Below are 15,288 nucleotides of genomic sequence, written 5' to 3' on the forward strand. Positions count from 1 at the left end.
GTGTACCTTCTGCTGTATAACTATAAACTGTGCAATTTTACTTAAAACTGCATCAAAAGCGTTCCATGCCAAAGACCCACTCATCAATAGCTCCTCTTGTTAGACTTGTACAACATAAGCACCAGTTATTATGTGAAATAGCTATGCAATTTTCTTCAGCTCCCAGCTGTTATTTATTTAACTTGAGTTTATTACCCTCCATGCTTTTACGTTAAAATGTTCATTCATTTCTCTCTTCCGTCTCCAGGTCGTGGTGTCTACGACAGTCAATGTGGATGGCCATGTCCTGGCGGTCTCCGATAACATGTTTGTCCATAATAACTCCAAGCATGGGCGGAGGGCTCGGCGGCTTGACCCCTCGGAAGGTACGCCCTCTTATCTGGAACATGGTAGGCGAATCATTTTCATTGGTTGGCATTGCTACTTGAACTGTGAATTTATTTGGTTTCTTTCTTCCTACTCCGCCCCATTTTCTACCCCATTTCAAATGTCAAATGTCCTGCTGAAGAATATTGACACTGAGTAGTTAGAGACAGGACGATATCTTTGAGTCCCTTTCCTTTCTTACACAGTTTTCCACCCTGGAAGCGGCTGGTGTATCTTTCCTTTTTTGTTGAGAGACAGAGGGAGACCTGGTTCACTGCTTTATGTTAAGCTTCCAGTTGACTAACAAACAAAGGCCAAAGCAGAGTTAACAAAAATCAGGATACATTTTGAGCGTAAAATTCACTTGTTTGTATTAGGAACTTCATTCTCCTTACACTTCTGTTGGCGTATCTCTGTGACTACATATTTAACTTCGTTTGGAGATAAAATATGAGGTCTAGGTTTGAGACACCTTCTGAATATGAAGCCTGAGCTAAACGTTCCCCCCTTGCCCCATGCAGACCCCTCCCCTCAACACCACACGGTGGAAGAGCCTGCTTTCTGTAGGTAAACTTTAGTGGGGAGAAATGATCAAATTTGTCTTATTTTATGGCTAATCAGTTGTGCCTTTGAGAGGACTGGAAGAAACCAGATAAAAATTTGAATAAAGAAAAGTGAATGCCATTCGAAGGAAACATGGCCTGATTGAGTGTATGAATGTTTCTGGGCTGTATGTCTGTGTAACGTATGAGTCCATACTTCCATCTGGCCATCTATCCAATATCAATGCATCATCCATCATTTGTCTGTCCTCCCATCCGTCCGTTCATCCCTCCGTCTGTCCATCCATCCATCCATCTATTATCCATCTTCTATCCATCCATCCATCCATTCATCAATGCAACCATCTTTCATCCATCCATCAAGAAACAGTAACTGAGTCTACTGGATACCGATAGATTTTCTCCAATCTCTTCAATTTAAACTCTTAACTCATTTTCCTACTTCACTTTCCAGTTTGCTAAGGCAGCAGGGTTCTTGTTAAAATCCTACCATACAAATTAACATCCGATGGCCTGATTTTCCAGGGGCCTTGAGCAGTCCATGACGTAGTTCATAAGGTAGAAAATTCCCTTTCCTGCCAGCATCCCTGTTCAATGAACATGCCACTGTCATCTTTTTTTTCTTTTTTTGCCTGTTTTTTTCTTCTGTGCTTAAGGTATACACAAACTGTACTTTTTATTAATTAGCTAGATGTAACACTCTTAGAAGGGCTTCTTCACCACATCTAGTTTTACAGTCTTTTTAAGTTAAACCATCATCTTTCAAAAGCTGCTTCTTTATGGTTTCATTAGTGCTGAGATGGATGGAGATTACTTTTTGCAGGAGGCCATTTGAAACACTTGCTCATGATTATACTCACGGTTCCATTTCTGTACTTAAAATTATTCTGATCCTCACTTTATAGTAATATTGCCTTTTTAATATCTTTGGAGTCACTTAAGGCATTATATGACTGGAAATGTTTAGGTAAAAGGAGGAAGGAAAAGACAGGAAAATACTCACTGGGCACAATTTGGAGAACACTGGCTTAAAAGCTGAAGTCTTGATTTGACTGTGACTGGTTCATGATTGTCCTGCCTGGGGACACACTTGACTGTCACTTTGAAATGTGCTAGTCGTAGGTTCACAGTTTCAAACTGTGCTCCAAGACCTCACTCAGCTCTTATTCCTGCCCTGGGGAAGCTGGTGAGAGAGCACATGACACCAGGCAAATCATCCCTCCACCAAAGAAATCCAGCACAAACTAACAAAAACAACCAACTAGAAAGGACACTTTTCGGCATGAGGCCAAGGACATTATTTTGCAACATGATGTGTTGGACAGGGTCTTATCAATGGAGTCAGGAAACCTCAATTCAATTTATAGTTTTACCTCTACCCTTTGTGTGACCTTGGACAAGTCAACTTACCTTCTGGGACCCTAAGTTTTCTTATTTGCAAAATGGAGGTGGTGATCTGCAGGATGAGGGAGGGGGTAAAGATGTGTCTCTTGGCTGAGAGCAGGCCACACACACAGGGGAAGTGGGCTGGGTGGAGACTGCGGAACAAGGGCAAGTTCACGCTCTGCTGCCCCAGCCCCAGGCAGTTGTCACCAAGGGGAGTGGAAGCCCAGTGGGGCCACATGATCCATTTTGGCAAGAAATAAAACTCTCCTAATTTTTAATTGTTGGTAACTAATTACAAAATTTTTAAACCCTAAAAATTTTGGGAGTTGGGGGAGTCACTTAGGAGGAATATAGCCATGGGCAAACACTTTGCAGTTTCTAAGCTTCCTTCCAGCTCAAATATCCTTACTTGCAGCTGTACATATTAATATTCCAGTTGCGATATCCTATTATTCTAAGTTTTAAAGACAACATATTATTCCTTTGCTCCAGTTTAGCAGTCAAGAAGTGACCCTTAGCATATTATTCAAGAAAATGATGACATTTCATTATTTGTTAATGGTTAGTAATCATTGGAGATGTGGGTATGTCCTACCTCCTTCAGCTAGGGGGCCTCCCTCTCCCCAAAGCCTTACTCCCCTTCTCTCTAGAAGAATGAAAGGGTTGACACCTCCTTCAGGTTCTTAGTAAGGACAGTAACATGGAAATCTGCTTCCCTGTAGAAGGAATCAACCAACTACACATAACCACCCACTCATGTAGACACTTAAAGCTGGTAGCTACATAAATATCTACTCAGCAAAGGTGACCATGGACTCTTTCACTGGTGATGCTAATTCATGTTGATTTGGGGGATGGTAATACTTTATCTCGCCCTTGAAAAACCCTACTTGAAATTGTCCTTTTTAAGACTTACAGAATTATACCCCTCACACTGACCCCCGGTCCTTCAACTCCCATACCCCTACCTCTACCTGCACACAGTGAGCTACCGCACAGTGAGACTGCCAAGCATTTGCCCCTCTCAGGTGACCTGTAGGAGCCTTCATTTTCCCTCATTCTGGGCTTTTTTACCATCTCATTTACAGGTAACCTGTATTATTTTGAGCTACTCGGCACATCTCTATTTATATCCTGCCTGTCAGACAGTTGGAGGAAAGTTCCCTTTCGTGGCCCAATCTTTCTGTGTTTAAGAGAAATAGAGACCATGCTTGACATTCATGCAGTTTCCCTGTGTGACCCACAGACTCACAGACCTTTGTGCTCAAATAACTGTTCCTGTATTTCAAGTAGGAGTGTTAACAAAGGCAAATTTATTTCCTGGAATCCTCTGTGATCCAAAGAGGGTGACTCCTTGCCTGCTGTGGCTCATGGTAATTGCTCTCACCCTACTTTTTTCTTCATTCATAAATACTGAGATTTTCTTTGCCTGGGTATTTATGGGAGAGTTTAAGCCAATGAGGTTAAGCCTCTTTAAGCAATAGCTTTATGGAAGATGTGCAGTCGGGGAGAGAGACAGTCTCAGAACCTAACTGCTGTCAGGGTTTCAAGTTTTCAAAAAGCATAGGCACAGGGCCAATTCAGTGGAATTGTCACCAGCCCCCCTAGTGATGTACAGCTTTGGCTTGCATGCCCATCCCATCTTCCCGTCACTTGGGCAGATTCCTGGGACTGTGTGTTGGGCGTCTTCAAAGGGCTTGGGAAATATTCATATTGTCATTGTTCTCCTGGGTTTCAGGTTGTGTTTACTTGAGTTGAAGGCCAATTGTGGCATCAGTTTCTCTATTTTTTTTTCCCTTGTGGCAAAATGTGGTGCCCTCACAAAGCTACAATGCGGAGACCCTGTCAGCTTGCATGCGCTAACACTCTATTATCTAGTGATCTAATATGCAACAAGGCAAAGAGCTAGTGCTCATCATCCTGACACAGAACGCGGGAGAAGTGACTGAACTACTTTATGTCCCATTAGCGTGAGCAGCTATGGTGAACTCACCGGCGGCGTTTATGCAAATACCTGTGAATACACTCTGGTGGCCTTGTCAGGAAGCTGTCTGATGAGCAGTTTAAATGCTCATTTTCTTAGGGGACTTATTATTTTTATTTTGATGTGCATGTGTTTTTCTCCTTCCCTTTTTTTCCCTCCCTTTTTCCCCCTCCACTCTCCCCCCTTTCTGGACTATGAGAGGGCCTTCTCTGACCACTGGGGACGTCTGGGTAGATGGGGAACTCACTCTGACATCAGCAGGTGCCGTGTCTCAGAGTGGGGCTGAGGCCCCAATCTGGTGTTCTTCAGATTTAGGGATATTCATTATTGCTATGAGTCTTTTTATTTGAAAAATCAGTAGAACTATTATTCACCAAGAGTTTATAGAAGATGAATATTTTAATGTTTATGAGTACTTCTAACCTGAGGTCCTCTTTGGTTTCTTAGCTCAAATATAGATGCTTTAAAACACCCCTGCTTTTAAAAATGGAACACAATGGAAACTTAGCTTTTGTGGGCATCAGATATGAATGAATTAAATTTCCCTCTTCAAAGTAATTATGCAGATTGAGATGTGAAATATAAATGTGCCAGAATCCCAAAATAAGTCAAATCAAAACAAAAGTTGGGTTTGGTCAAACTAAAAATACTTTGTAGAAGAAAGAGTGGTGATAGAATCATTGGACACTTCTTCTTGCTATAATTACAACGTTAGAGAAATAGTCAGATTTTCCCTGCCACCAGTTAGCTCTGACCTTTCCACTGTAGTATGCCCTTCCAGCTGTCCCTGACAATGTGGTGTTATTCTTGCTCTTTAGCATTTGACCTTCTTTAATCCTTTTGCTCCAGACAGAAGCAGTGTTTGCTTCCGCTGGTTGCCCCTGGTTATCCAGGCCCGTTGCCTCCCGGTGCCCAGCTGCACTTCAGTTTGTTGTTTTATGGACATGTGGAGAAAGATGGTTCAGGTTTGGGGAGAAGGCTCCTTGAGAGACAGCACAGAGCCTCCAGGAGAAAGGAGAGGCCTCCTCTTCTCCCTTCTGCATCATGAGGCCCTAAGAAGTGGCCGTCAATTATCAGTTGCACCTATTAGAGGGAGGATCAAGCTGTCCGATTAGAGAGCTGGGTTCGGGTCCTGACTCCACCTTCAACTAGCTGTGTGATTCTGGGAAGGTCACTTTGCTTGAGTGGCCTCAGTTTCGTACGTTTTCAGTAAGACTTGTTTGGGTGATCGTTAGACTTCCTTGTAGCATGACTGTTTTTTTTGGTGCTCTGAACCGAAGCCATGCCTCCCGAAGTCTGGCACCTACCTCAGGAGATGCCTTTGGAGAAACAGAGCTTCAGAAGAACAGAGAAATCCACTGGGGATTTCTAGTTGAGCCTTTCTTTGGATCTTCAGCCAAGGAACACGGCATCAGTACAGTGGACTTTAAATCACGCCTTCTTCCATTCATTCGGCTAAGCACCCACTGCATGCCGGACGCTAAGCTAGGTGCAGTAACACAAGGCAGACCCAGTCCCTGTCTTCACGGAATTTATGATGTAAACAGAGATGAAAGATATTAAGCAAAACTCACAACTCACTCACTGGAATTGTGCCTGAAAGAGGGACCGTAAAAGGAGTGAGGAGGAGTGAGGCGTCAGGGAAGCCCTTCCATGGGGAAATCACCTTTATGCCCAGACCTAAAAGATGAGTAAGTTTGCACCAGGCCCGGGGGACAGAGTAGACAAAGGCGGTTTTGCTTAAGTGAGTGGAAGGAGCCAAAACAGACTGGGACGGCTCCTGTTGCTCCCAGGCACCTGGAGGATGGCCGGCCAGGAGGCTGGGGTGGCTGCCGAGGGCCAGGCCACGCAGGCCCACATGGGATGCGCAGGCCCTGGTCAGGGGCAGTTGCGAAACGGTGCAGGGGACGACCCAAGCTGGGCTTTGATGAACTTGGTTTCAATTACACGAACTGCTCCTGCATCGTGAAAGCCCAGGGCAAGATTGCTCTGAGTTGCTTGTGACTTTGCCTTCCCTGCCAGCCGTGAGGAGCTCACCAGGGAGTCAGCTGTGTGCGCAAGCTGTTCCCTGACCACTTCTCATTCTGTGTCTACTGCACATGTTCAAAACAGAAAGAACGTCAAACATTTGAGAGTTCTTTTTCTAGATGGTTTTGGCTTATTGGTTCACTTTTTTATGCTTAGATTAATTCTGCTTAGAATTAGCTTAGAAAGTGTTTACCTGTTGACTTCTTTTGAACTTGTAGAGACCTTTTTAAGGCCTTTAGGCTGCAGTTATTTGACCTATGTAATGTATATTGCTTGTCTGACCCCCAAGAAAATTAAAATTGGGTGAGCGAAAATAAATTAAACAGAAAGAAACATACTCTCCTGAATTTCTCTCTCCTCTGCCACTGAAGTCAGTGACCGAGTCACAGCTCTGGCTGAGCGAAGAGCCAGTAAAGGATGGAAGGCCATCTACTGTATTTCCTAGAGACCTAGCGAAGGGTTGCCCCCTGCGCCCCCACACACAGGTAGTTTCTGTCAAAATCCATTCAGTGCTCTTTGTACTTGTCCTTGGTAGGCGGGCCGGCACATGTGAATGCCAGGAGTTGCACAGCTAAATGGTGACTGGGTTACACAGGCCATTGGAGGCCTGAGACTCCACCCCTGCTGCCCATACAAGTCAGGTTGGCCTAGTCTCACAGCCGTCTCTGGGATCCCAAGGATCATGAGAAGGTTGTCTGTAAAGAGTCTTCAGCGTCCTGGCACGGATGCATCTTCAAAACACAAGGGCAGAGGACGAACAACACAGAGGTTACACTCAGATGACGCTTCGTGCAACTGGTGTGGGTGCAGAGCCCCAGCTAGGCCTGCTTAGGCAAGAGCATTTTGGTAAAGGGTCCAAGTTAAGTAGAAGAGCAGCAGCATCTTTTGTTACTGAGGGTGGCAGATTACATCCTACCAATTGATTTTCCTACTTCAGAAAGCAAGACAGATGCAAGAACAGAACATTAAGCTAAGACTATCCAGATGTGTCATAAACCAGAGCGTGAAGGCCCCAGATTTTCAAGCATCAAATCAAGCTTTTTCTCTTTGAGCAGCAGGGAAGATGTCTTTTGTCTTCCCTTGCAATAGGAAGGACGCAGCAAGAAGTCAAGATAATGAACAAGGGTGTAAGTGAAGGCTGATCTTCAGTGTACCCCCTGAGTAACCCAGAAAGCAGGTAAGGCCAGATATCCTAACACTGGGGACTTGGTGGTCAGCAAGCTCTCAGTAGTAGGCAAATTAAAGAGGTCATGAGCCGCAGGTCACTGCAAAGCAGGTGACCTGTGTTATCCTTATTTGAATATGACACCACCGACAGCATTGCTGACAAAGGAGAAACAGTGTTCAGGCTGTGCTGCCACGTAATATATGTATTATTGTCATTATTGTTATTGTTATTTTTGGACTACTACCAACTAGCATTTATGGAGCACTTACTATGGGCCAGCGCTGTGGTAATTATTTTTACTTATATCATCTTTTCAAATCCTTCCAAGTCTAATAAGCTATAATAATTATTATCCCTGCTTTATAGATGAGAAAACTGGGCTTTAGAGAGGGTCAGTAACTTCCTCAAACCCACAAAATTGGTCAGAATTGGGTCGGAGACTGGACACCAGGTCTACCTTACCACATAGCTCTGTGTGATAGTAGTACTAAGAATAATGACAACACTCACTCACTGAACCTTCCTTATGCTGGCCCATGTTTGCTACAGGCACCCCATTGTAAGGTGAAGAAACTGAGGTGAAACAGAGGTAAAGTAACTTGCCCAGAGATGCACAGCAAATAAACAATAGATGTCGGGTTCCAACCCAGCACTCCCGACTTCGGAGTCTGTAATTCCTACCACTCGCTCTGTCCATTATGCTTAAATTCTTTCCATCTCCTATCCCACTGTCCTTATTTTTTCTAGGACAAGGAAGGCAACTATGCTGGTATCTTAAGGAGACCTTTCAACAGTTAGCCCAGAGCATATCTTTTTATCTTTTTCAAGGGGCATACTGTGTATGTTTATGTTTACCTTATAGTTCATTTTCCTGCAATAACTTCTTTTTCCCATGGCAATACCACATTGTGCTAGTCAAATAAAGACAACGCTGATTTTGTTTGATGACTGGTATGTTGTCTATGGGGCTGGCAAGGTAAGAAGGAGGCTGGTAATATTTTATTTATTTGCAAGGATCTTCTAACTCATCTCTGTAGAAATCATATGTTGACCATATGGGCTCCCTGGCACGTGTGCAAGGTAGAGAAAAAGGAGAGCACGAGAAAGCGTGCGATTGTGAGTTAAATGTCACGATACCAACAGTATCCTTGTTAAGGTGCTGGAGGGTTACTAATCCTCGCACTACAAGTGACACAGGAAACCGATACGGATTTTGGGAGGCTGTTTTCTGACGTGAATTTCTTGACAAACCCACCAACTGTGGGAGACTTCCAGTATTTGGTATTTTGTGTGACCTAATGAATGAGCGAGCCCCACTGAACTCATTTTAATAAGCACAAAGTCTGTGGGGGACGGGGTAGGGGAGGAGAGTGGTGCTTTCTGCTTCTATTTTGGACAGAAATGGCAGACTTCTATAAAGCCTAACTTTTAAATCTTATTTGCAGTTACGAAAGCATCACAGTTCCAGATGGGTTTATTTGCATAATTGATTGCTCTAAGCCAGGGACCTCTTCCTACTTACCTTGCCACTGGGACCTTCCCTCACAAGAATTTCAGAGGATTCAGAGGCAGCGAATATGCCAATGAGAGCTTCTCTGCATTGGCCACAAATATTCTTAGGATGAGATATTTAGGGGCAGTGTGGCCAGGAGTGGGTTTGAAGCATTTTTGATTGAACATTATTCATTTATACATGCAGAAATAGATAAAAAACAGAGCAGCGCCACTACCTTGCTACCTGACCTCGAGTAGGTACTTTGGTTTCTTTGGGCCTCAGTTTCTAAGAGGCGGGGGGGGGGGGGTGGCGGAGGGGCACTCGATAGGGCCCTTTGAGCCCTGCCCATCTTTTGTCTGAACCCTGCTGATTCTGTGAGAGGTCCTTCTCCTGCCATGCCACACACACACCGCCTTGGGGAGTGGGCCACAAGGCGATGCCCATTCCACAGGACAGATCTAAGGCAGCTTCCCTTCACCTTGGTCGTTTTGCGGGAGGGTCACTGTGGTTCTGGAGAAGCCGCAGAGTGTGGCACTGCCAGCCACACGCCTTAGGGAGCTCTCAGATCTGTTGTTCTTCTCTCTGAATTCCTCCAGCTGAGAGGGTGTGGTGGTGAATCCACTTGATGTGGCAGGAAGCTTTTAGACTAGGTTTCCCGTGTAGTATGTGAGATGCGGGAAAATGTTTTTTAAAAATAAAAAATATATATGTATCTATTTTAATGCATAAGCAAAAAAAAAAAAATACAAAGCGCACTGAAGTCATGATCTCACAGCTATTATTGCTTAGGGAAGGACTGAATGAAAGGGAAAGTAAGTCAATCTAAACAGAATCACAACTAAATAAGTCATAATGTGGGTGGTACTGAGATGGAGCAAAACCAGGGCTGAAGTTTGGGAAACACTGTTTCAGAGTTGTTAAGGGTTGGGGAAGTAATAATTCTTTCAAGTCACCAGGAAACAGTAGGACTCTGGGAAACATTTTTTTTTTAAGTCAAATATTTAAAAAAAAAATCTTTTTAGCTCAGTTTACCATTAGAATAGACTTGATATCCTCACAGGATTTTAAAAATCAAAACGACTCCCTCACTGTTAACTCTGTTTTTATTTTTAAACAAGTAGTGCCTGCATGTTAGAAAGGAGAAATTGATGTAGAAAGGGAGGATTCGAGTCAAGGGAGACAATCAGCCCGGGTCCACTCAGGCAGCACATTATGATAATATATACGGAACCAGCTGGACACTGAGCAAAGCTGACATTGTGTTGTCAGGGGCAGAATCGCCCATCAGTTTCCAAGATAGGATTTGAGTTCAAATGACAGAAAGAGCAGCAACTGTGTTGAAACTGGTGCATGGGGGAGGGGTGGGTCAGGCAGGAATCAGCCAGGCCGAAAAAGACAGGAAGTGCTGGTACCTCCGGAAGAGGGTGGCTCTGTTTTCTCATCTGGCTGCTACCCTTCCTTCTAACCTTAACATCTGTCAGCAAGATCCACCTGGGCCCTTGCACGATGAGAGCCCACTGCAGGGGGAGCTTACTGGTGCTAATTTTAACCCCCAAGAGAATGGAGTGTCTACAGCTGGAACTGGGGGCCAGATCAGCCTAGGAAACCAGATTCCACGGAGTCCCTGCTGTGCTCTGAGGAAGCCCAGTGAGGGCGTAGTGGGGATTGCCAATAACCCTGGAAGACTTCCCTACATTTAAGCTCCTCCATTTAGTTCCTTAATCTCTTAACAACTCTGATCATTCTTCTTTCGTTCATTTGCTTATTCACCCATTCAGCCTTTCATCTCTTTAATGTGTACTTATTGACTGCCTCCTCTATTAGACAGTTGGGATGCAAGGTGAAAGAGGCAGGGACAGCTGTTGACATTACTAGGTATATAGTCGTGTATGTGCCTATTGCATCAAATCAAATAATTTTACATAGAATTATGTAAAATGCAATGATGGTAAGCACTATAAAGGAGAAATACAGACTGCTAAGAGAGCTTTGAACAAGGGGACTCGGCCAAGTCTGAAGAATCAGGAATATGTTTAAAATTTAAAATAAAAAGGAAAGTTATCTCAACAAGAAAAGAGGAAAGAGCTTTTTAGATAGAGGGGACAGCAGGCCCAAAATTCCATGTGGGCACAAGATATTAGAAGCCTGGAGAAGGGCTAAATGGGGAGGTGTATTAGGTCTCAGGTCCATTTTGGAGAAGACAAATTTGGAAATTTCTCCTTGGTTGGCTTCTCTTTTACTTGGAGACGTGGATTCAATGGATTTTCTTAATCACAGATGAACAGAACTCTTTGCTGAGTGAAATGCTAGCTTTACACCAGTGTTTTGAGTGCTGATGGCTGTGCTCTTCAGAGAGCAGCTTTTGAGCATTCACTACCATCAGGTTCAGTGCGAAGCACTTAGTATTTTCTCACTTAATGCTCTCAACCACCATAGAAGGGCACTACTGTTTTCTCCATTCAGCAAATGAGGGAAATTGAGGCCATCCTTCAAACATTTGGGTTTTTTAAAAAAGACTTTATTTATTTATTTATTTATTTGCAGAGAGAGGGAAAGGGAAGGAGAAAGAGAGGGAGAGAAACATCAATGTGTGAGAGAGAGATTGATCGGTTGCCTCTTGTACACGCCCCAGCCAGGGACTAAACCCACAACCCAGGCATGTGCCCTGACGGGGAATCAAACTGGCAACCTTTTGCTTTGCGGAACGATGCCCAACCAACTGAACCACACAGGTCAGGGCAAAAAGAGTTCATTTGTTGCATCTGCGGTGTTTGGACCTCCACGTTGCTGACACAGAGCGGTCATCACTACTGTTCTTTTCCACTGTTTAGTCAATGCTAATCCCCTCACATTGGACTTCAGGTGTGAAGAGAAATTCTCTTGCTATTTGATCACGTAATATAATTCCTGCTTCAATTGAAGCAAATTGACGACTTTACTCAAAGGCAAATTGAAAAGCCAGATCTGTCCTAAATCCCCAGGGAACGTTAGTTGGCATGTGTGGTGATATATGGGAAGGTGCTTTTCTGGGTTAAGATAAAAAATCCTGGTATCACGTCACGCTATCAGGCACCCCATCTCAATCTCCCTGTGCCAGACCTGCAACTTGAAATACTCAGTGGACAGAAATGAAACTTTATAGAAATTAGGTGATCATCATTCTTATCAGATGAACATGATGCCATCAGCATGATTTTAACATCCTCAGAAAAAAAAAGAGATTTACCTGGAGAGGAGCAAGAGAAAGTCCGAGGCATGGATTGTAGGGCTTTTCTGCCAGCCTGCCTTGGGCAAGTTGGCTGGGAGATGACCCAGTAATTAAAATCCTGCTTAAACGTATGCTGCTGGTCCGTCATACAGAAGCCTTAACAGACATGGGAAACCAGACGGTAATGAGAGAGGGAAAAGTGAAACACAAAAGTAACACTCTTGAGCCCACAGGGCACAGAAATAGATCTGAATTGGCCAAATACTTTTCTGACGACTAAGCATGAAAGCAGAACCCAAGTACTAATATATTTTTAGCCCAATCTGTGAAATTAATCAATATTTTATATGTGAACATACGCTCCTGTGTTGCTGGCTTATGTGATAGACAGTTGTAATCAGCAGGACCCTGGCTGTTCAGACCCACATCCGTCACCCGCAGTTCTGGGAAACACGCAGCGGGTGCGGCAGGAGAGCACAGGGAACCGAGGCACAGACCGCGTCCGGCTTGGGGCCTCGTCTCAAAACGCGGCTTCTTTCATTGACCTTAGGCCAAAGTAATACAAATTATAAGAGAGGAGCCTGTGTACAGTACATACAAACAGCAGTAGAGACTTTGGCTGTTACTTAGAAGGCTGATTAAAATGGACATGATTGGTACAAATCGAGACCTTTCTTTAAATCTTTATTCTTTGTCTAATTCTCTTCCGAGTGCAGTTGAGAAGCCAACAATGCTGAGCACTTACTATGTGCTGAGCCTGAGGCAGATGCTTTTAAGGACATTATGTGTAGGGCAATGGGTGAGGGGACTGTGTCCCAGCAGTTACAGTGTATTTTATCCTTTCTTTGTAGTGAGGAAAATATAGTTTGGGTCATTTTTTTGCTAAAATCTTCTGGATGAATCATCAAACTGGCTGTGCTCTTCTAGTAACCATTGTGTGCAATAAATCTATAAAGTCGGCCTCAGATACCACTACCTTTCAACTTTGGCAAAATCTTAGAAGCTCTTCTTGATTTGGTTAGCTAAAGCCTGTGGAATCCAACCTTTGTTGTTTAAAAGAAAAAAAAGTTGGGGAAAATGTTATTAAGGTACAGTTTTATGATAACCTATTTAATCAGTAAACTTTTATTGTTTTTTATATGTGCAAAAGTCTATAATGAACGCCATTGAGATGGATAAGGTCCAGATTGAAAATGAAAGTTAAGGGGAAGTACCCTACACTTTAAAAATGTAAGTTCTCGTAGTGCTGCTATGGCTTGTATTAGACATTCAAACTCTGTGTGTCTAGCAGCCCAACTTGTAACAATAGAAAGGCTTCTCAGCCTGGAAGTCTGGCAGTATTTTCAATGTTCCTGTGTTTAAATTGGCACCTGTGGTATTGTATTAGGATGCCAGTTTTTGAACTTGGAAATAGAAGAAGGTAGAGAGAGTTTTTACTATAATTCATACATGGGGCTGAGTCTTAGGGGGGAAATAACTTTACTTGGAAATAGAGTTGTAATATTCTGTAAAGTTAATAAATATCCACCCTCTATCTTGGGAATAAGGAATTGCACAACTAAGATTTTATGGGAGTTTGGCTGTGTTTATGTGATTAAAGTGAATATTTTCGCCAAACCGAGCAGAAAATTTAAATAAATACCACAATTTAAAAGTAGTTTGGGTGTTTTTAAATATTTGACTTTATCAACCAACATGGATTCTCAAAGTCTCAAGTTCAAGTGAGTCTCTGAGATCCAGTTACTTCATTAGTTAAGAATTTAGAATAATATCTGCTTACCTACAACTCAGGGTTGATAATTAAGAATAATTGAGATAACTTATGGGTAAGCCCTTTGAAAACTTAACAGTGCTAGTTAATTATCAGGTATTGATTAAGGAGAGAGTATTGTCCATCCAGTTTCTGAGTGAATGATGTCCCTGCCTGCAATAAGTTGTAGACAGTAGGGTTGATTTGCATACACACATACATACCTGGCTATACATATAAACACATACATACATCAAGGTCAAAGTTCAAGGAAAGTCCAGGAAGTGATGGATGCACGGGAAGGACATGAAGAAGTTCACTGAAGAGCTCGTGTTTTGCAGGTCAGGATGGAAAGAACCAGCTTCACACAGAAGACCAGTTTTATTTTGCAAAGTACTGTATGGGTGGAAGTGAGTCGTGTAACCTTCCTGCAAAAGAAATGATGGGGATGGGCAAAGTATGTTTGGTAACGGTGGACCTGGAGAGCCTGCCATCATCTTCTTCATTTTCTCCTTCCCCATTGTTTCCCTTCTTCTCCTGCACCTTCTTGTCTTCTTCCTTCTCTCGCATGTATTTGTTGCACACTCCACGCTAAGCTCTGTACACAGAGATTAACTCACATAAGCCTGACAACGACCTCATGAGGTGGATGCTCTTCTAATGATTATTTCCAGTTCAAGTGGCAGAAATGGGGGCTGAAGAACAGTAATTTGTCCAAGCTCCTAAGTGATGGAGCTGGAGTGTTGGCCGAGGCCTCCTGCACCCCAGGGCCAGGGGCCGGGACTGTTGCTGAGTCCCGCTTCCCGTTTGGGAGAGGTGGGGAACGAGGTTGCGAGGGAGAACTGGCTACCCTCGGGAGGGTAGGCTTGATCGTGCAGGCTTAAGTGGAAACACCAGAAAGTTTTGGAGCAGGGCAGTAACATTTTGCAACTTCCATCTGAGGAAGGTTAATCTGGGTTTTGATACATCGAGGGGACTTCGCATGTAATTAAAAATCCAATAGTAAAAGAAGCCACAAACCTGTAAATAGGAGTGTTTGCTCTTTGCCGTCCAGATCGAACAGCCCAGACCCCAGAGAGTACTTTTTGAGGAAGCTGAGTCAGTCCTCATGAAGTTCAAATGGAAGTGGGGTTCCCACTGCTTTTTGCAACTCTGTCTGGAGAGGTTTGATGATACACATGCCGGTGCTCGTGACGTCACCAATCATCACCACGGAAACATCTGTGCTCTAACAAACACAGGAGTGCAGCATCACCGAACATGTCAGGGAGGAGAGGAAACTGGCTGCAAACGATAAGGCTCTCCATAATAAAAGTTCACTCTCCTACATCAGCAGCAGC

The 15,288-nt window shown here is 43.6% G+C and overlaps 1 protein-coding gene across 3 annotated transcripts in view; it reads left to right on the forward strand.

Annotated features, from left to right (window-relative positions):
* The window catches only part of EBF1 (EBF transcription factor 1), a 376,276-nt gene that overhangs the window by 249,658 nt on the left and 111,330 nt on the right, over nucleotides 1-15,288 (forward strand). For 2 of the 3 annotated variants that reach the window (XM_054568111.1, XM_054568112.1), the window contains exon 8: nucleotides 248-389. In XM_054568111.1, the coding sequence (XP_054424086.1) occupies nucleotides 248-389 (142 nt within the window). The remainder of the gene's footprint in view (nucleotides 1-247; nucleotides 390-15,288) is intronic. The other variant, XM_054568113.1, reaches the window with a different exon arrangement.

Source organism: Pteronotus mesoamericanus, unplaced genomic scaffold, assembly GCF_021234165.1.
Source record: "Pteronotus mesoamericanus isolate MK-2021 breed Mesoamerican mustached bat unplaced genomic scaffold, CSHL_Meso_final contig_2, whole genome shotgun sequence".
NCBI lineage: Eukaryota > Metazoa > Chordata > Mammalia > Chiroptera > Mormoopidae > Pteronotus > Pteronotus mesoamericanus.